The 20598-nt window shown below is 45.6% G+C and overlaps 2 protein-coding genes across 4 annotated transcripts in view; both read right to left on the bottom strand.

Annotated features, from left to right (window-relative positions):
* Positions 1-837: 837 nt before the first annotated feature.
* ap3m2 (adaptor related protein complex 3 subunit mu 2) lies at positions 838-13386 on the bottom strand. The gene is made up of 9 exons (XM_071898754.2): positions 13308-13386; positions 11023-11307; positions 10658-10829; positions 8964-9101; positions 8176-8261; positions 7258-7391; positions 5307-5514; positions 4420-4564; positions 838-3381 (listed from the first exon to the last, which is right to left on the bottom strand). The coding sequence occupies exons 2-9, from the start codon at positions 11293-11295 to the stop codon at positions 3281-3283; spliced, it is 1257 nt and encodes a 418-aa protein (XP_071754855.1). The 5' UTR covers positions 11296-11307; positions 13308-13386; the 3' UTR covers positions 838-3280.
* Positions 13387-14051: 665 nt separating this feature from the next.
* kat6a (K(lysine) acetyltransferase 6A) overlaps positions 14052-20598 on the bottom strand; it is a 33543-nt gene continuing 26996 nt past the window's right edge. For 2 of the 3 annotated variants that reach the window (XM_071898750.2, XM_078285078.1), the window contains exons 16-17: positions 19950-20211; positions 14052-19833 (exon numbers count right to left, since the gene is read on the bottom strand). In XM_071898750.2, coding sequence (XP_071754851.2) covers positions 16415-19833; positions 19950-20211 — 3681 coding nt within the window. In that variant the 3' untranslated portion in view covers positions 14052-16414. The remainder of the gene's footprint in view (positions 19834-19949; positions 20212-20598) is intronic. The other variant, XM_078285079.1, reaches the window with a different exon arrangement.

The raw sequence follows: 20598 nt of genomic DNA, 5'->3' as shown, positions 1-20598 counted from the left end.
TCATGAGGGGATTCTGAACTGGTTCCTGTGATGTCATGAGGGGTTTTTAAACCAGTCCTTGTGACATCATGAGGGGGTTTTAAACCAGTTCCTGTGACATCATAAGGGGGTTTTAAATTGGTTCCTATGACGTTAGGAGAGGGTTCTGAACTGGTTCCTTTAATGTCATGAAGGGTTTCCAAACCGGTTCCTGTGACACCATGAGGGGGTTTTAAACCAGTTCCTGTAACATCGTGAGGGGGTACTTTACTATTATTTATGGCTGTCAATTGGGTATGGTAAGGTGTGGGCCCTTCGCTATACCTTAGTCAGAGCAAAGCTGATTTTTATCATTATAATGGAGAACAAAGAACTGATGCTCCTGCTATTAATTCATATGAAGTTAGAACAGTCAGAGAATGACACAGAAATTACAGGTTTCACTCACTTCACTTACAGTATAGACCCATGGGGCTCCCTAGGACACAAATCAAGTGGGGGTCCTCAGCCTAAGGTGTATCTATTTGGGAGTCCTCGGAATCATTGCATCTATAGTATTTCAACATGATCAAAGCCCTGATAGGAACAATCACAATGCTCAATTTTCAATTAAGTTCACAATAAGTACAAATAAATTACATATCCATAGACTGACAACATGGAAATATTCTTGTATGCCTTAAATTGTTGCAAAAATCCATATGTATATGGGTATTATGAATATTCACTGGAATTGTAGCTTATTGCATGCACTGACCTATTATTGGTAGCATAAAATATTAATTCACAGCTGAATACATTTTCATCAATTAGCATTATCATCACTCAGATATAGCACTTCAAATCTTATTTTCTTTATTTTTATACCATTGTAAAACTCCTTTGGAGGCTATTTGACAAACACACAAACACAATGCTGTAAACATAAAACGCAAACCTTTAACATTCTTCATAGGTATCTTGCCATCACACCGCAATATGTAGTCAGTGTGTTCACAAGCACATTAATATTCCAGTATTACCTGGAATCATACTGTTGTTTTTGAGATGTAAACCCCATATCCTGTTTACAATGACCCAGATGAGCTCATATCCCAATTGTGGGACACCCAATATGATGGTGTAGGTGGACTCTAGCAGAGACACTGAGGCATGTGTGCATCTTCTGAGTTTTACCGCTGGTTTCTGCAGACTGTGCCAGCTCAGTTGCCATGGTAACATTCAGAATGTTATGCTTATATAATGTATGCAAGTATATTTGTGATCAGGATATTAACATGTACATAAACAGCTTATGATCTTATTCGGAATATGAAGCGGTATCCGGAACACTTTGTGCATGTAAACACGCTGAGTGAGAGCAACATGAATCCGTAGTAAACATACACAGCACTCATACAGAGGAAACCCAAGCCACTGCCTAGCACAGTTTCTCTAACTGTAAGGTGGTGATGCACTGAGAAAGTTTTTTGGGCAATTGAGAGACAGGTAACAAACTGACACAGAATCAAAAAACTAGTCAATCTTTTCCTGGCTACATGTTCCTATTTGATTAAAACAAAAAACACTGAGGCAAATCCCTAGGGATGGCTGTCATCAAAATTGCCCAAAAAGTTGCCGTGTGTATCACTGTCTTAAGGGAAGGACATGGTTCATATTATGGTTCATAATGGGGCCAAATACAAGAGTTCTTTTGTAGAGTTCATTTTAAAGCATTACAGAATTTAATGACAGTATGCAGGAAAGGGCACTACAGTATACAAGGCATGGTGCTTCAGCAGTTGGATCACAATTCAGTTATCATCTGTCACAACTAATAAATAATCAAAGTTATTGAAATTACTAAAATAGGTAGACTTCTACCTGAAATGTTTCAAGGAATCAACATGACAATAATAGCTAAGCACACAGCTTCAGTAACTACAACCGTTTGATTTGCGTCAAAAGGAAATGTTAGTACCAGCAGATGTGGTAGTGCATGATTTAAGAGGACGGCTTCAGTGTCACATTCTCATGTGTCAGTACGCTGACTCCAGTGCTGCTGACAAAGTCATCAAATTATTGGAAACAGAAAAGAGGAGGACAGGAATAGAACAGAGAGGAATGTAAACAGAAAACAGATGAGTGCTGGAACAGTTGAGAGGGAAAGCAGGGGATCAGAGGAAAAGGGAACAGCAGAGGGTGTGTGAAGCTAGGAGTAGGGAAACAGCCATATCACTTTTCATGGGGACTTTTTCCCCTCAAGGAGCACAGGGAAGACATTTAGGAGTATGATCTGTAAAAAATAATTGACAATGCTCATTCATACCTTGATTTACAAGTTTCACATCTGCCTTTTTCAACGATGGTAGCGCAGCAGAAGCCTGACTGCCAGTACCAATTCAGAACTGTATCGAGTTCACCATGGAGTTTGGAGTCACTGGGAAAAAATGGTTGTGATATAATTCCAGTCTTCTACCTTTTCTACAGAGGTTTAACATCCTTATATGTGTGAAAAACACTGAAAATCAAGTTGCTCTGCATGGATTTCTGGCATGACTTAGCTCATGGTATCAGAAATTGTTACTGTGTTAACTCTATTTTGATCCACTATTGGCCCCATATCTAATACCTGTATTGATATCGGTGCATCCGTAGTTAAGAGTGCAAGTAACTGTCACCAGCACACATCTCTCAAGAGAAACTCAACAAGGACGATGAAATATCATGTAAAAAGCTGACTGACAGATCAGTTTCACAGCTTGTAACAAAAGCTGAAACACAGTACAGTATGAGATTGTGCCTGTGACCTATTTTTGTTAGAGCCTGAAATTTATGACTGAACTTGATGGGACCTGACTGGAAGTTGAGATTAATTTTTCACTTAATTGCTTGGCTTTGGGGTTGGGCTCAGGAAAATTACTAATTATTACTGAACAATACTGTTACCAGCAATATGTCATTAGAAATGTATTAGCAATATTGGGCTTTAGTTGGGTTTGGCCTCACAAAAAGCTGTATGCCCTGGACGGAAATGGAAATGTTTTGGGTTCGGGTCACGCTGGGTTAACACTTTCAGCACTGAGTCAAGCTCTAACCTGTATACTGTATATTAGACTCTTTTACTTCAATAGAGGTTTTCATGTGCAAGGGTCCATCCTTAACTGCTACAGGGGAGCCTCCAATTGGTGTGGATAAATCCTGAAATGCATATATACAGGGTATGTACCAACTCCTCCCCCTTCCTCCTCTGTTCCCCCCATCACAACCTCCCCCTCGGTCTTGTAGTGGTTTGGTCCGGTGGCCACAGAGCGGTAAGCCTCTATGTCCGGACCTGGAACTTGCCAGCCTTGGTCATGTACTTGATGCCTTTGAAAGGTTTATACTTCTCGCCGTACATATCCAGCCGGTTCACCTTCAGTCCTGTGGAAGGAGGACACAACAGTCAGTTACCAATACAAAGCATCTGATGTGCATATCGCTTGTGCTATTAAACGGGTGAGCGCCAACACATGAAGGTGACTTGGATGGAATGTCAGCGGGTTTATTAATTAGGAACCTTCCACATATTTAGTTGAATTAGTTTGTTGAATTTCCATTTCAAAATTCCATACTTTTTCTTGTATTTGAAGATTTTGGTTGGTGTTCAGTGCAATGTATGCTGATGGTAGCTGGGCAACATGACTGTCAACTAGGCCATGTCACTCTAACAACAAATATTATAATATGTGAAATCACAGTGGGTCGACAACTACCTAAAATGTGTACTTATGTGTATCAAAACTGATCACTGCTATAAGAAAAAAAATAAAAATAAAATCCTGAACACATTCAAGGATTCAAAGTGAATTGATCCTGATGCAGAATTAACTTGCACTCTTCTAGAAGTTGCCACTCTGATTTCATGTGTGGAGTATTTGTTGCATATGGCGCCACCTAATGGTAGAGGTGTCACTGTGCTCACAGAATGGGGCTGTCAGGTGGATGTCAGCTGAGCAGGCTATGTGATGAAAGCTGCTGGCGTGTGAGAGAGGGCTGGGGTCAGTTTACTTTCAACATCAAAACGAAGAATCTGGTATGCTGTGTGTGTGTAAGCAGGAATGTAAAAAATGCGCCCTTCGATGGGGTTTCTAAAATGTGAAAAAGGTGGAAAAGAAAGCCGCCCAGTTTGTGGATCTTTGACTGCACTTTTTCAGACACAGTGGCTTCCTTTCCTTTCCATTTCTCTCTACCTTTCTCACATTCACTCAATAATTTAATTCAGGATACAAATCCCATTCAGGATACATTAACCTTTTTTGTTTTTTAAAGAAGCTTTTATATTTTTGTTAACAGAACATCCACTTCTGGGATTGGTTAAACTGTACGGCGATTGACCCCACAACTGTTCTAGGTCTGTAAATGTGTCTGGCTGTATATCTGTGTATATGTGTGTGTGTATGTGTGTGTGTGTGTGTGTACCTGAGATGGCCATCTGTTGGATCTTGAACTGGATGTTGATGGAGGGGTTCTCGTCGGGTTTGGAGGCCCCGGCCTGCAGGCTCATGGAGCCCTTCAGACTGGGAAGCTTCTGGGGGTTGATCTTCCCAACGTCCCAAGTCAACAACTAGCCAAAACACAAGACATCAACATGAGATCACCGCCATTTGGAAAAAAGGTCACACCTACTCTTACACAAGGATTGACAGCATAGAATGAAAGAGAGAAGGTAACTTAAGCTTGGCTGACAAACTGAACATCACCTGTTCTTAAAAAAGTGTGATACACAGGGATCTATTTCAAAATAGAAAACTTTTTGTTCCCCTTGCTGAAGACCTGGAAATTATTGTCATCATCATTATTATCATTATGATACTTGAGAGCTGGAGGTAAATTATAAAGCCATGATGATGTTGTGTTGTTTTGTAGTCTCCACCTCTTCTGCTTGGTTTGCTTCTGAGCCCTCATTGGCTATTGCTGCTCACTGTTCTCCAAACTTGTATTTACATATCTCACACTACGAAGGCGCTGCAGAATTTGTGCTGACAAATCTCCATCATGTTTGAAAACCTCCAGATATCTGAGACGACTCAAAGACTGTCAGGCTGCCTCTCTGACCCGCTCAAAATTAACAAGCCTCAGTGACAGCCTCGCGCACCAAGACGGTTCCAACATGAGGATTTTGTCTCAGATCTCAAAAACTTTTTAACGTTTTAAAGCCTAAATTTAGATCATTTATTTTAAAACTATTTTTTGGACTTTAAGGACCAAGATACCCTGTAACAAGACTGACCTCTAGCCATAGCTTTTCATGCACACAATCATACAAACGGGCCCATAAACACACACACACACACAATCTCCAGTACCTTGGTGACTGGGTCGAAAGTGTACGTCCCCTGGGAGGGGTTGAGGTTGGTGTTGAGGACGCCTCGCGGCAGCTGGCTGCTAACCAGGACCGACTCCACGGCCTTGCCCATGGTCTGCTTGGGGCCCAGGGTCAAGTCAAAGCGGCCCTGGGAGCTTCCCTCGCGGAAGGTGATGTTGTGTTTGACGTACACCGGGATGGCCACCAGGCTGCGGAACAAGCAGGCCGACACACAGCAGGTCAGTCACACAAGCCACCGGACCAGCGCTTCACATTCTGATTTCTCCTGGTTTTTTCATTCCTGTGTATGTACACTACTTTGGAGAAAACATCTCAGACAGTACACATGCACTGGTAACTGTTGTATAAAAGCAATAACATACTGAAGGATGTTCTTTATTGTGATTATGGGCGACGCTGCAACTCGTACCTGTATCGTCACTGTCGTACCCATAATCCCCATAAAGGACATCCTCTTGGGCATTATTGCTTCAATGATGTTTTTAATGTTGAGCTCAACAGACGAAAATCCATGCACTGTTCACCACGGGTACGAAGTATTGAATCTTGGTAGAAAAATCATGATTCTCATAAATCATCACTCCTGATTCACTGAATACAGGCAGAGAATGCGTGTGTTCCTGCCCGGTGTGTCACAACCTACCCACTATTATTATTATTATCATCATCAGCTGTATCTGAGGAATTTCCACCCAGCCAAGAATAATAAATACCATAATAATAATAATAATAAATACCATTTTTTTTGGCTTGAGAATGGTCAAGTTTAAAGATATGGATTATTAGCACACAATAACCAGTTATCAGCAGCTTCAAAAATGCATATTGGCTATTGGTAAAAACCTATTAACCGGTCACTTCCACTATTTCACTAGTCAAATTGATTTTTTAAATATTAAAGAACCCCCAAACAATAACTGGTCACCTGCCATAGTAGCTGGCAGAGTAAAAACTAAATTTCCCCGCGGGATCAGTTTGATCTTTCCTTATCTCTCTTATCTTAACCTTTAGCAGCCAGTGTTTTCCACCCTGACGGAGTCTATGTGGGACTGCAGAGGAACCACCGCATTTACAGACAGACATTACTGGGGAAAAAGGTAACAGATTAATCTTTTTTACAGTCTGGGGGAGTAGATATCAAGGATGTTTTAGTGAAACATTTATGTTGTTCTTACAACAATGAGAATCATTTCACAATGTCTTTTTCCAATTGAGTGAATCCAACCTGTTTTGACCCATGGACATAGATCTTCATGGCATATCATGACATGATCACGGGTTACAGGGTCAACAATTGGAAATGGTTGAAAACTATGCAGAGAGATACGGCTACACTAACATCAAGCCTCTGCTTTGCTATTTGGGGACAGTACACTAATCCAAATAGCCACCAAAATACAAAAGAACAACTGGACTAATGGAGTGGTATTACTAGCACCAACATACTGCTACTCTACTTTATTTATCCACTTTATCATCAAGTGGATGCTTCATTTCGTTCAGCTTTCACTGAACAACACAGTTGTAGCTTTAGTTGAAGCTCCAGCTGCAATGGAAATACACATCGAAATACCTTCTTGACTTTACTGGATGGAGACTGCATGGACACAATGAGAAGGGAGGAGAAAGAAGGGGTGAATAATGTCAGTCTATGGAAGCAGGTGGGGCGGACTGAATGAGCCATGACCAGGGTTCCCACTGTGGCCCTGATGGAAAATTCCATGACTTTCCACAACTAAATCAGAGCTCTTCCACGACCTAAATATTGTATTCCTTCCTGGTTTGTTGATGTTTTATTCAGTTCAGAATAACCAGCTAAAAACCAAATACCAAACCAGAAATTCCTTGACCGGTGGGAACCCTGCGTGACTTGTGTGTACTGCGTCTTTGATGAGCGTGGCATGGACAGAGGCTGAGGAGAAAACACTGACTTCTGAGAGCTGACGTGGTAGGACAGCAGCCGGAAGTTTCCGTCGGGGGGGATGAAGGAGAGGATCCGCTCGGCCTCCCAGCGCTTGAACCGAACGCACGGGTGGAAGCTGACGTCGTCCAGCAGCCGAGGATTCTGGGAGAGGAGGGTAGAGGGTCAGACAGATCCAGGGGTGAGTAAAATGAACCGTGTACAGGTGTGTTGTAAAGCTCATCCAGTTGCTTTTGCCGATAGCCTACTATCAAAAAATATGCATCATAACACGGACATGCCTATTTATTAAGTCTGCTGACAATTTCGGAGCAACGTTTCAACGCAGGTTGACGCTCCATAGGATGCCTTGAGTGCGCGTCTGGCCATTGAAAACGCGTGCATCTGATGCTTCCAGTGTGTTTATGCCAACCTGATAGAGAGTATTATTTTTTCAATATCTCTGTTTGGTGAGGAAATCTATGCACGATCAGTAAAATCTTTTAAATCATGTCTTTAAAAAACTTTTTTGCACCCAGACTTTCATATAATTTGTTTTTACCCATTTTATTCCTTTTCAATGCACTGTTCACCACGGGTGAACAGTTACCAAGTGTGCAGCACTTGGTAACTGTATTGGTAACTTAAGTTTATTATTTTTATAGATGTACACATTATTAGGTGATGGGACGGAGCAGCTCAGTAAGAGCTGGGCTATGTGTGTTCATCAGTGCTGGTGGAGTCTGTGGGGATGTACACACAGGATTAGCCCCAATGAGATGCTAGATGGTGTTGAGGCTGTATGTGCAAGCATGTGTATATTTACTGTTGCTCAATGCCACTCCAATAATGAAGATGCTCCACGCACATAAAAAGTGCTAGTGCTAGTTGATATTTCTGAAAGCAGAAAATGGAGGCTAAATCCTGGGAAACGGGTTAGAAAACTCACCATAAATGAGAGAGTGAGGTCGGGCATGCCGGTCAGTTTCACACAGGCATCAATCACTCCCTGTATTTCTGCTGTGATAGTGGAGCCTGATGGATAAGAGGGGGGAACAACGTGGGAAATTTTTAGAAAATAAAAAAAATTAACAATTAAATGTAACAGGGTAATAACAACTTAATTATACTATCGAATGACAGTAATATATTAATAATCTGTATATTAGTAATGGGTTTGGAAGGCTGATACTGACGTTTTTGGATTTAACCTGCTCATAGCAGATATTTTGTGCCAATATTTAATACCTTTATATTTGACCATTTTCATGCCAATAAATTCCACAGAGTAATCAAAAATGTTGTGTTTCTCCCAAAATTGTATGCTTGGCAGGGTGGAAAAACTGAAACAGCATTTAGACCGTGGGACTCTCCACTGAAACCCAGGATGATAAAAAGAAGAAGAAGAAGAAGAAGAAGAAGAAGAAGAAGAAGAAGATAAATTCAGCTCGAGGGCTTCCCATAGATGTGTTCCTAGTCCAATCATCAATCTCAGTGTAGTATTTATCAATTATACAATAAATATGGAATTAAACACACTCCATCATATGTCAGTGGACAACACTGACTAGCCAATTTTTAATGAAAGACCAATATGGGAAAACTGATATACAGTATCTGTCTTATAGTAATAAAGCAATAGCACAATGGTAATAACTAAGAAATAATACCCAATATGGAAGTCTTACTGGTCTGATTGGCCAGCAGAGCGTCTTTGTGTTCAGTGCAGAGCCGTACCTGACTTGTCAATGATAGCATCGATCTCCTCCACCACGTCAAAATAGGCTTCATTGTTGGTGTATTTCACCCCGGTGCGCCGCCATGGCACCACTGACAGCTGACCTGTAGGGAGCTGTTCACCCACGTTTGTGCTGCCTGGAAAACACACATGAACCACATGAAACTAGAAGGGCACTCGGAGAGTGCAGACTTCCGCCAAGGTTCGTGCTATTATTGCTTGTTCGTGAGTCGGATCCGGATCCACTCCAAAATTTAATGGGTTCTTCCATGGCCCATGCTACACCCTTCCACAAAGTTTCATGAAAATCGGGCCAGTAGTTTTTCCGTAATCCTGCTAACAGACAAACAAACAAACAAACGGCACCGAAAACATAACCTCCTTGGCGGAGGAAATAACGAGCATGTTTACCGATACACAGGATTTGATGTTGCAATCCTTTGTGCCATAATCAAGGCTGAGCATTCACACACATTCGGTCCAGTCTCACGGCACATTTGTGGCGATAACATATTGACCTAATCACTTTATTTGAATGTGATGTCAGCTCTCTGGCTCCCTAGTTGATCAGCTGCCCTCATCTCTTCTATGGAGAATACAGTAACGTTGGACTACTTGGTCTGTTAGCAACATGGCTTCTGGCAGATTACATACATACATAGAAGCACTGCTTATACAACAATGTGATTTATGATAAAATGCTTGAGTATGTGTTGTCTGAACATAAAAAGATTTAGCTTTATATATCACCATACATTACTGTATAACAGCAGTCCTTGAAAAACTAATAAATGAACCCATAAGTATGTTTTCCTGTTGAATGACATCATGAAAAAAACTGCATAGGAAGAGGATTATAGGACATTAAAATTGCAGCTAAGGTGTAAATATTTATAGCTTTACATTTAAAGTTACATTTTCACAATAAAAGAGCTTTTACTTCATTATACTTTCCATTAGCACCATGACAAAGTTTCATAGCGCCCAGGTACAGAGGACTGAAGTGTCTCACTTCCACTTGCCCCGGCTGAATTTGGCACTTGAACACCATGGCACCATGGTGACCATGACTAAACAACAAACTGTTCACCCTGTAGTTACAGGCCAGGTGGGATACCTCGCCAACACATTGGGAAAATAAATAAGAAGTACTGTCATGACTTAACTACTGCTTTTGTCAAAGGGTCATGTAGTCACTTTCCCTTTGAGATTTTAACATTGAAAAGACTGAAAAAGCCGAGAAATATTCTGTCGTCATGCTGCAATAAATCTGCCACTGTCAACCTCTCTGGGGCCAAGGCCTGCTGTATTGGGAAGATAATTATTTTCCACACAGACCTACACAACACATTTCCAGCTATATAACAACACGAGGACAGCTCACAAATCATTCAGCAGGGTGAAACATGATCCATGGCCCTGGGTTATAAAAGGCCAAAAATGTAATTCCAGCCTGTGTTACAACTGAGTGAGTGCCTTATCACAGTCTTGCTACCTGCAGAATGGGAAAACAACCTTCAGCCACCAGTCAAAAGCTGCTAAATTCTGGTTGAGTCTGGGGAGTTTCTACTCTACTAACCTTCTCTGGCAGGTAACCAACCATCGTTTGAGGGTTCTATAATATTCTAAAGATCTCGTTGTGTTACAGCCACTGTGGCCTGTGGACAAAGATGTTAGTTTTCCTGTCCCGTACCTGTGATAGTGTTGACCATTGTGCGGAGGATGGTGGGGGGCTTGATAAGCTCCTTGAGGATGTTGGACTCTGTGGCCAGGGGAAAGCCATTGTCCAGCATCTCCTCCAGTAGCTCATACACCACTACCACATTGTCCTTGATGGCGGCCTCTGTACACACTCCAAAATAGTCCTGATAACAAAGACACACAGAGAGGATATGGGTTTTATAAATTAGACAAAAGTGAAATTTAAACAAGGAAGAAAGAATGAATTTGAAGACTAGCCTCTCCATTCAAACCAGAGATAAAAATAAACACTCAATCGATCAACTAGGCAGTGGACCAAGAGAACAAAAGGAAGCAAGAAGAGGGCATGAAAACTACCTGGAACGTGTCAACGACTCGGTGCAGGAACTCGATGACAAAGAGCGGCGGCACCTCGCTCTGGATAACGGCCACGAAGTAGATGCGATGCCTGAGCACGCTGATGAGGTAGTGGTGCGGCGTGGGGATCACCGGCGGGACGTTCTCTGGCTCGGTGGCGCGCTCCTGGGCCTCGAAGAAGTAGTCGCAGACGGAGCGGCTGACCACGCTCTTCCAATGCTTCTCCAGGAAGATGTCCCCCGAGGCGTTAACCAGGAACAGGCTGTGGATCATTTTGGCTGGAGGCTGGGAAGCCAAACACAGATCAAAAGAGAAATCCAAAGCACTCTCAATTAATCAAGTTAAAACGCCTTTCTTCAACTGTATGAGGGGTCATGTAGGATTCAATTCAAACTTTGCTTTTCACACACACACACACACACACACACACACACACACACACACACACACACATGTACATGTGACAATTTAGAATGCACAAATATTTGGAAAACAAACAACAACAATCTAGAATCACTATCTCTGCCTTGGTTCAGTGCTCTTATGAGCATTAAATTAAGGTAAAGACAGAGATCTCAGTTCACTGGTTTATAGTTTTTGTAGATTGTTGCAGGGAGTTGCAATATAGTTCATTCAATGACCAGTATTGCACAGTTTAGTTCCTAATGAAGAATTAAGAATCAAGTATGAAGCATGGTTTTCTGTAGAGAGAAAATAACCAAATTACAATATACAGGCTGTCAATGTACTGAACATAATGAATGCAATTAACATGAAAGATTATACCACTCACAATTAACCCTAGCAAACAAGGGCTTAATGAATGATAAATTGCCTGCATTGTAGGTACATACTGTTGCAATGACTGTAGGAAGATAGAGTAATTATTCAATTATTATTCAGTGAATGCAAGTATTTTACATATGATACATATGTGTTTTCTATTTATGTGAGTATTTAGTGTATGCATGTATATTAGAGTGTTTTATGTATGTATATGTGAACATTTCATATGTGTTAGTGAGTGTGTGGACAACAAAGTCAAGGCCTCTCATACCATTGGCTTGTTCTTTGAACAAGGTCTGAACTTTGAAAAGTCCAACCCAGTTCTGTCTTGGCCATTATCACTTATTAGGACAAAATAAAAGACTTGCATGCCATCCAAGAAAAATAGACTATTGAACAGACCCTCTCCTCTCACATGACGTTTTCTTGGTGGCTGAAAGAGAGTTTTATGCTCTAGATAATGCACAAAGACTGGTCACAGAGTGTGCTTATGTCAGTATGGAGAAGGGGGGTTGTTTAGCCATGCTGTGCTGCCAAACTCTATTTAAAAATGTGGCAATTTAATGTATCCTTGCTTATTTGCAAAGGTGCATGCCCTTAAAATACGACATAGGACCATTTCTGAATCATTATGAGCCCATTCTTCAATTCGGCAGACATATAATTCCAGCAAGCAGCAGTTATTTCAATAAACTTTCAACTTTTAGAGTTGGTTCGCCTGTTAACCCAATATCTTCTTCCACGAACGTGAATCGTTGTGGGCAATAGCAAGCAGTGTGCACCAACTCTACAGTTTAAATTGTATTGAATTTGAGTGCTACTTGGTGGATTATGTGTATGCCGAATTAAAGAATGGCTCCTGACGATTCAGAAAAGGTCTTGAGCCATATTCTATGGGCTATGTAACTGTGCCGATAAGCAAGGGGACATTTAATTCCCTTTTATTTTTTAAGGAGGTTGGCGTGACACTCTCTCCATGTGTATCGAGGCTACAGTGTTCTTACCTCAGTACCAGGGATTGGGATGGTAGTGGGAGTGGATGTTTTACCCATAGACTGGCAAATTTAACAGGCAACATCACACACATCTACTTTATCCTCCTACTAGCAAGTACTCGCATAGCCTATGTGACTTATGGTGGGTGGGAAAGGTGACACCGGCGTATTCATTAAATATGCGGCAAAGCTATCAGGTTCGGTCCTGATATAAAGCCACACGAACCTAAAGAAAAGCCATTTATATATAAACGCTGTTATTAAACATTTCACTAAGTAGCTAGCTTTTTCACAAGGCCACATTGAAGGCCTCCGTCTCCATCCAGGAGCATAGATGCAACATCAATCCCTCCTCCTCCCTCACACAGTTGTCTTGTGACAGCGGAAAAGCCAGTCATACGGTAACGTTAAGAGGTTGGAAAATACGTCAACGACAACCACATTACTCCCATTTAAAATGAACTATTTGATATTCTATTTATTTATAAAGTATCAACCACTCACCGAAGACTAAAATTTACGTTTTCGTCTCGCCTTTCGCCTTTTCTCAATGAAAGATTTAGGAGCCGTCGTTCCTTCCCCGTAGGAGCAGAGCCTGACGTGAAACTGACACTAGAGCGAACCAATCAGAAGCCGAAGAGGGTAGACAATCCCGCCTACTTAATAGAGTCATTGGTCGGCGATACGGAAGCTGGTGACTCGTTTCAGCTCAGGACTTCGCTGTGATTGGACAGCTACCAGTAAACACCAGTAAACCTGCCCGTTGATTGGCCTTAAGATGTAGTTGGTCTGACATTTTGTTTCCAGTATCAGATTTCATCTTGTGTAGTTCCTGTCCACTGATACAAAATAGGTACAGGCAGATGTTTATATGTCTGTGGAATGATCAGTATGGAGAAGTCTGCAATGGTTTGTGTCTCTTTATCTAAAATGCGTTCTTGATCAGTCTGCAGCACACTATTCAGTGGAATTGTATATCATTTTTTCATACCTTTTCGTCAAAACAAGGCATGTTATTATGAAATTGTTTTTTTTACAGTCATCTCTCCATCATCTGTAAACTAAACACTGCACTGCTGTAAATCATGGGATATGTGCAAGGTTGTGACCATAATAAAATCATGTTTTTCAGTGAAATGTTTACATTTGTGTGAGTACATCTTGCTAGAGTGGACCGAGATCATGACTAGTGCAAACAATTGTACAAGTAAATCAGATGCAACCTTAAAAAGCCCCGTGAAACATGAATGGCTCAACATAATTTATTTTCGTTTTATGTTAAAATGTACAGAGTTCTTTGAAAGTACTTGCTAAGAAAGAAAAAAACGAATAAATGGAAATACATACAGGGACAAAGTAGAGAGTCGAGGCCGCCGAGCGCAAATCAACCTTCACTGCGCGCCCAGCCGTCGCTCCTCTCTTTATTTTGCGTTCTCTCTTAGCATACAACGCACCATGTACAATTACAAAGGATACAAAAAGGGAAGCGATATAAACAGACAGAAATATACTGAGCTCATTTTTACATGCCTCTTAAATGTAAGGAAGTCATCCTATACACACACAAAAAAGTAAAAAAAAAAAGAAAAAAAAAGAAAAGAATGCTAAGTGACCTTTAGATATTTGTTTTGTCCTTTCGTTTAAAATAGCATTAATATACTACACAAAGATAGAAAAACTCTAGAGATGAGATGGAATGGAGAGGTTAAAGGCATCTTAAAGTCACTAAAAGTGAGTGGTATTTTTTTTAGTTTTGAATTTCTTAGTAATTATTACCCAAGAGTCGAGCTAAAAAATATGTAGTTTTTTTTTTTCCTGAAACAGAAGTGAAAAAGATGACAGTACCAATATCAATGTCAGAATTTCCTTTTTATATTATAGAAAAAACATTTTCTCTACAATAGGTTTTCTAAAGTCAAAAAGAGTCAGCTTGTGTCATAAAAGAAAGCTGCCCAGTCTGATAAAATTCAGAAAAGAAAAACCAAAAACAAAAAAAAAAGTACAGAACAGAACAATACACACAAATAAAATATGCAAGGTCAGGTCTGTGAGAAAAAAAAGAATAAATCCTCTTTTGACTTTGAATACTGGTACACGGAGCGACGGGGTCAACCTCTTCACCCCTGCCGCTTGAACGCCATAACCGACAGGATCTCACACACTCACCTCCGACCCTGCGTCTGTGTGAGTGTGTGTCTCTGTGAGGGCCAACACCATGCACTAGATCAGGCATTTTAGGCACACCTTTAGTGAAGGCTAACTGTCCATTGCCGTATCTCTAGCCGATGAATGGGAGTGCAGACTTTTACACAAAAAGAAAAATACCAGTTTCAACAGAAAATACCATTCAAAAGCAGACTCCTCGACCTCTTTGGGTCATTAACACTTAATAAAGAAGGGAGGGGTCAGCTAAAGTTAGCCGACTTTCCTTAAAGCAGTTAAATGGAAATTCCACCGTTCCTTCCGCATTCCCTAAACTGCTAAAAAGGCTGACATTGTATACCTCTTGTCAGTGGAGTGTGGGACATTAACAGTTATGTGTTGCACTTTCCTGAGCCAGCCACCGGGCGGCGACAGCTAGCCAGTGTGCTGCTGGATATTGGGAAGTACCAGAATATTTACATCTAAACGTTTTTGAGAGCAGCGGCATACTGGAAAAAAAGAAATGCTACTCGTTTTATTTATGGACATACTATATTGACAGTGACGCGCTCGTCTCCTCTGTTTCTTTGCTGTGTGTCCGATACAACACCGTCCAACCAGGAAGACAGAGACTCTGGAAACGGCTCAACTCGAACGCCGAGGGCCCGGCTCCTATGCTTATCTAGAACTAGGTAAAAAGCCTCCTGACCGAGTGGCGACGGAGATGTTGTGTATTTCTGAGAGAGCAAGAGGGTGAATCACCATTCCAGAATGCCACACATATAAAGACCAAAGCATATAAGAGGTCGGACTGCACACAAGTATTTCAAAACGGTCAACAGAAACAACAAAAAAAAAAAAAGATTCAACATCATGTTTAACAAAAAACAAAAACAAGAGTCCACCTACAATGTTTCATTGTCTCTTTTTTAAGGTAAGGCTTCCTATGTCAATTAAAAGATTGTGTGCATGGTTGAATATAATCAGTTAACCATTGTTTTTTTTTTTTTCTTTCGCAGTTTGAGAAAGTAAGGTCCTCCCGTATAGTCCGTCTTTCTCAGTTTGTCATCCTCCTCTTCGTACTCGTCCTCCCCTACTCTCCTCCTGCACGTCGGAGGCGGAGGAGACTCTTGGGCCTGTGTGAAACCATGTCAGAGAGGAGTGTGTAGGCCTGGCCCGGAGCAGCGTGGCATGGCCGAGGTCCATGTACACCCCCCACACCCCCCACCCCTAAATCCTGCCGGCTCGCTCCCATACGCAGCCAGCTGGGAGGGGAGGGGGAACGAGTCCAGCTAAATGGGACAAAATGACAACATAGAAAAACAGGAAACCCAAAGACCCTCTCTCTCTCTGTCTCCTCTCTCTGCTGCCTGCTGTGGCGTTGGAGAGGGTGAATAGGAGTAATGGACATTTAGAGTGCAGCGAGTGTCAGCTCTGGCCCCGTGCCTCCCTGCCTAGTTCTCTGCTGCTCATCTGCTCATATAAGGCGACTGTTTGGGGACGCCGGCGTAGCTGTGGTGGGAGGGGCCGGTGTACATCATGTTGCCGTGGTGATTGGGCTGCATAGGCTGCTGCGGGTAACCCTGTCCTCCCATCATGCCCATCTGCATCTGCATGGGGTACTGGGCTGGCTGGTTCATGTAAGGGGGGTTGCCGTGATAACCGCTGTTCATCATGGGCTGGGGCATGCGGTAGCCGGCCGACATGGCGTTGAGCGGGGTCATGTTCATGGAGTTGTACGCGGCCGGCGTGGGCATGAGGTTGGGCATCATGCCGCGCTGCACGGCCAGGGTGCGCGGCGTGCCCTGCATGGCCACGGCCCCCGAGCTGCGGCCGTACAGCTGCTGCTGGTGCGGGGCCGGGGCCAGCTGCTGGGTGGCTTTGGACCGGATGGAAATGTGGCCTTTCACCGTGGCCATCTGGCCCTGCAGCCGCTGGGTGTGCGGCGGGGGAGGCAGGCCGATGTTGGTGGTGGGCATGTTGCACTGCAGCTGCAGGGAGCCCAGGTTCATAGAGCCGGAGCTTAGGTTTGGAGGGGGGGTCATGGTGGGCTGGCCCTGAGGGAGGGGCGGGTGGGGTGAGGGGGCCAGCTGGGCCAGCCCAGGGTTGGACAGAGACACACTGGTGGCGTAGGAGGTGACCGAGGCTGAGTGGGAGTAGGGCATGGCGTGGGGGTCCATGATGGTGTTGGTGAGCTGCTGAAGTTTGGCCAGGCTGAAGGTGGCCGAGGGCTGGGGGTAGCCCCCCGTGCCGAAGTCCTGGCCCATGCGCTCGTACAGACTGCGGCCCCCTCCTCCGCCTCCGCTCTCGGGGATCTCCATGATCATGGGTGTGGAGGCAAAGCCGTTGCCCATGCTGCACTGGGACAGGGGCTGCTGCTGTTGTTGGGGTGGAGGTGGCGGGGCGGAGGGTGGAGGCTGAGAGTTGGGCGCCTGCTGCTGCTGAGGAGGCTGCTGGGGAACCTTCTTTTGGGGCTGCTGCTGCTGTTGCTGTTGCTGTTGCTGCTGGTTGGTGCTGGGCGGCCTCTCGATCACCCCGCAGCTCTGGGGTGACTTGATGCCACAGCCGGGGGTGTTGGACGGGGGGGGAGGCGGTGGGGGCTGGGGCACGGCGCTGCCACCGTTACTGCCGCCCGGTCCGCTGTTGGGCCCGGGTCCTGTTTGTTGGATGAGGCTACAGCTGCCCATGGCTAGCTGGGATCCCACGGCGCCCGTGGAAGATGTGAGGCCAGGGGCCGGGACGAAGGAGCAGCTGTTTGCCTGGGAGGAGGAGGAGGACGGGGTGGCCGAGCTGGAGGATGAGGAGGCTACCGATGAAGAACCCGCGGCAGCCCCTGCCACTACGGCGGCTGACATGCCCCCTCCGTTCCCCCCGTTCCCTGTTCCATTGCCCCCTCCGCCCATTGTGGAGTCGTAGCTGCTGGGGTTGTCGTAGTTCTCTGTAGTGCTCTCTATGCTACCCAGGTCGCTGAAGCCGCTGTCCACCACCTGCTGAGAGTGGTCCGACACCGATGGCACGTCCATCATTGGCGACGTCTCCATGTTCTGCTGGGAGGGCGCAGACAGAGAACTGGGGTGCTCAGGGGTGATCTGGGTGTACCCCCCTCCGCCCCCTCCTCCACCACCTCCCCCGCTGCCCCCTGCTCCAGTGGGGCCGGGTGTCCCTCCCCTCTGCCCCGCCGGTGCTGTGTCCATCATGCTGGGGGGCAGCCCTGGGCTGTTAACCGAGCGAACCGATTGGCTGGGCAGAGGTGGCATGGGGGGATTGGGGAGGGGACTGCTGTGTTGGGAGGCCCCACACTCCTCCACCAATGCCAGGGCCTCCTCCTCGGCCTCCCCTGTGTGGCTGTAGCTCTGCAGGGTGCGGCAGGCAGCTAGGGTCTCCTCACAGTCCTGGTAGGCTCCGTGGTGCGGGTGGGGCTCAGCCTCTTCATCCTGGGCTTCCCCCTGCGTCAGGGACTGAACAGCCTGCACGGTCTCCAGGTCCAGCTCATTGGAGTGGTGGTGGGGGTGGTGCGTGTGGTGGTGGCTCAGCTCCTCTTTGAAGTCAGGGTGCTGGTGGGGGTGGGAGTGCGGATTCGGGTGCTGGGGCTCCATCAGCAGGGTGACGGCCTTGTCCTCCGGGTGCAGGGGCTGGATCTCCATGGGCTCAGAGGGAACAGAGATGGCTGTAACCGTTTCCACCGCCGCGGCTGCCGCTGCAGATTCCTCCTGCTCCCTGCGCCTCCTCTCCTCCTGCTGCGGGTCGGCCGAGGAGGGCCGACACTTAGCCTCCTGCAGCTCCTCCTCAGCCTCCTCCTCCTCCTCCTCTTCCTCCTCCTCCTGCTTGCTGACGTAGTCCCGGGCCACACTGTTCTGCATGTCTAAAAAAGCTTCTCCACCTTGGGGTTCCTCTTTGACGGGAGGAGAGCTGGTGCGGGAGGCGGGCTCCTCCTCCTCATCTTCATCATCCTCCTCATCTTCAGAATCCTGACTCTTTCTCTTCTTACTGCTGTTGCTGTTCTTGTCCTCCAAGTGGCCGTCACCTTCATCATCTGCATCGTGGTCCTCGCTGCGCCTGCTTCCTGAACCCGGCATGGCCGCTGCCCGTCTGCTGCTGCTGCCGCCGCTGCCCGTGCTGCCGCACTCCTCCTCCCTCTCCTCGTCGTCCTCTTCCTCCTCCCTGTCACCCATGTCCGTGTCCTGGGGTCGGGTCTGGGGGGCCCGGGGCCCCGAGGTGGAAGAGGAGGAGGAAGGGGACAGCAGAGGACGGGACGGTGGACGGCTCGGCTTGTCTTCTTCCCAGGCTCTTTCAGTCTCCTCCTCCTCTTCCTCCTCCGGCTCAGAGGGGGGAGGTGGTTTGGGGGCGGGCTGAGGCTGCTGGCGGAGGGCGGGGTTCTTGGGGGGTCTCCCTCGCCTCTTGGGGATCTTCTGCTCCACCGGCTTGGGGAGATAGTCATCTTCTTCGTCAGAGTCTTTCTGTTTGTTGTTACTGTCGGTGTTGGTTCTGCAGGCTCGCTTGCTGCCACGGTCTTCTGTCTGCTGTCTGTCGGGCTGCTGAGGATCTTTATCCAGCTGCTGCTCCAGCAGCCTCTGTCTCTCCTGCTCCTGCCTCTCGGCCTCCTCCTGGGCCCGTTGCAGGTACCAGCTCCGGGGCTTGCGGCCAGGCTTCATCTTGATTTTGGGGGGCGGAGGGTCCCCGGTCTGGGCCTGGTTCTCCGCGGCTGCCCGCTGGTTGGGCCCACTGCCTGGTGGCCTTCCAGGGCCCCGTTTCTTCCAGTGCAGTGGTTTGCGGCTCTTGCCCTTGGGCCAGCCTTTCTTCTTCTTGACAGGAACTTCGGGGTTGGCCGCTAGGGTCTCTGCGGGAGTTGCTGGCAGCACAGCCACAGGCTTCAGCACAGGGGTTAGCTCTGAGAGAGGAGGCAAGAACAAGCCAGTGTTACATAAACCTGCATACATGCCTGTTTACATATGCACACAATAATCACTGAAACCTTAGTTAGGCATCAAAACCCTGTCTACTGACCGTCTTCCTCTGATTCTGTGAGGTTGGAACGCCGGCCCCTCTTGGGTGCTGGGTCTGACAGCCTCATGGCAGAGCGGGCTGGGGGGTAGCGGCGGAGCGGATGGGTCAGGGGGGTCTCCTCCTCCAGCCTGGGCATGGGCCTCTCCGTGTCAGAGTCTACAAAAGGCTCATCCAAGACCTCGGTGGTCTCAGAGATGGTCTCTGTCACCACGCTGCTGTGAGGGTGGCTGCGCTGGCGAATACGACGCTTCCTCAAGGGCTTCTGGGTGAGACAGCAAGAGACAGCAAGGATAATTAGACATCTTTCAAATCTAGCCCCAAGTTACAAGGGTTGATTCTACCTGGGAATGTTACAAGACTCACAGCTTTGTAGAGGAAGACTCAAAGTTTTGTATAGGAAATGTCTAAGGCATGGACATCCATTCAATGAGTTTTAGTTATGACATGCACAGTCACGTATTTCTCAATTACAAATGTTAAAGGCTCATAATTCCTGTTGAGTCTTCCTGATCTATCTCTTTGGTGGCCTAATTTGGCAGTGGAAGTTGTTATGCAAAGTTTCATATCCCTAGCAACCACCACAGAAAAGTGAGTTAGTGAATTTCTGACGCTGGATGGTGCAGATTTATTTGGAATTTTTATCTACAGC

The sequence above is a fragment of the Centroberyx gerrardi genome, chromosome 8 (genome assembly GCF_048128805.1).
Source record: "Centroberyx gerrardi isolate f3 chromosome 8, fCenGer3.hap1.cur.20231027, whole genome shotgun sequence".
NCBI lineage: Eukaryota > Metazoa > Chordata > Actinopteri > Beryciformes > Berycidae > Centroberyx > Centroberyx gerrardi.
Note: the sequence above shows the minus strand (reverse complement) of the source record. Positions and strands in the feature narration are given on the sequence as shown.

Coding starts and splice junctions, on each gene's coding strand:
- ap3m2 (XM_071898754.2), bottom strand. CDS start 11,295: ATGATCCACAGCCTGTTCCTGGTTAACGCCTCGGGGGACATCTTCCTG. Junction 9,102..10,657: donor AATGGTCAACACTATCACAG/GTACGGGACAGG, acceptor TGTGTTTTCCAG/GCAGCACAAACGTGGGTGAA. Junction 7,392..8,175: donor ACCTCACTCTCTCATTTATG/GTGAGTTTTCTA, acceptor CTCCTCTCCCAG/AATCCTCGGCTGCTGGACGA.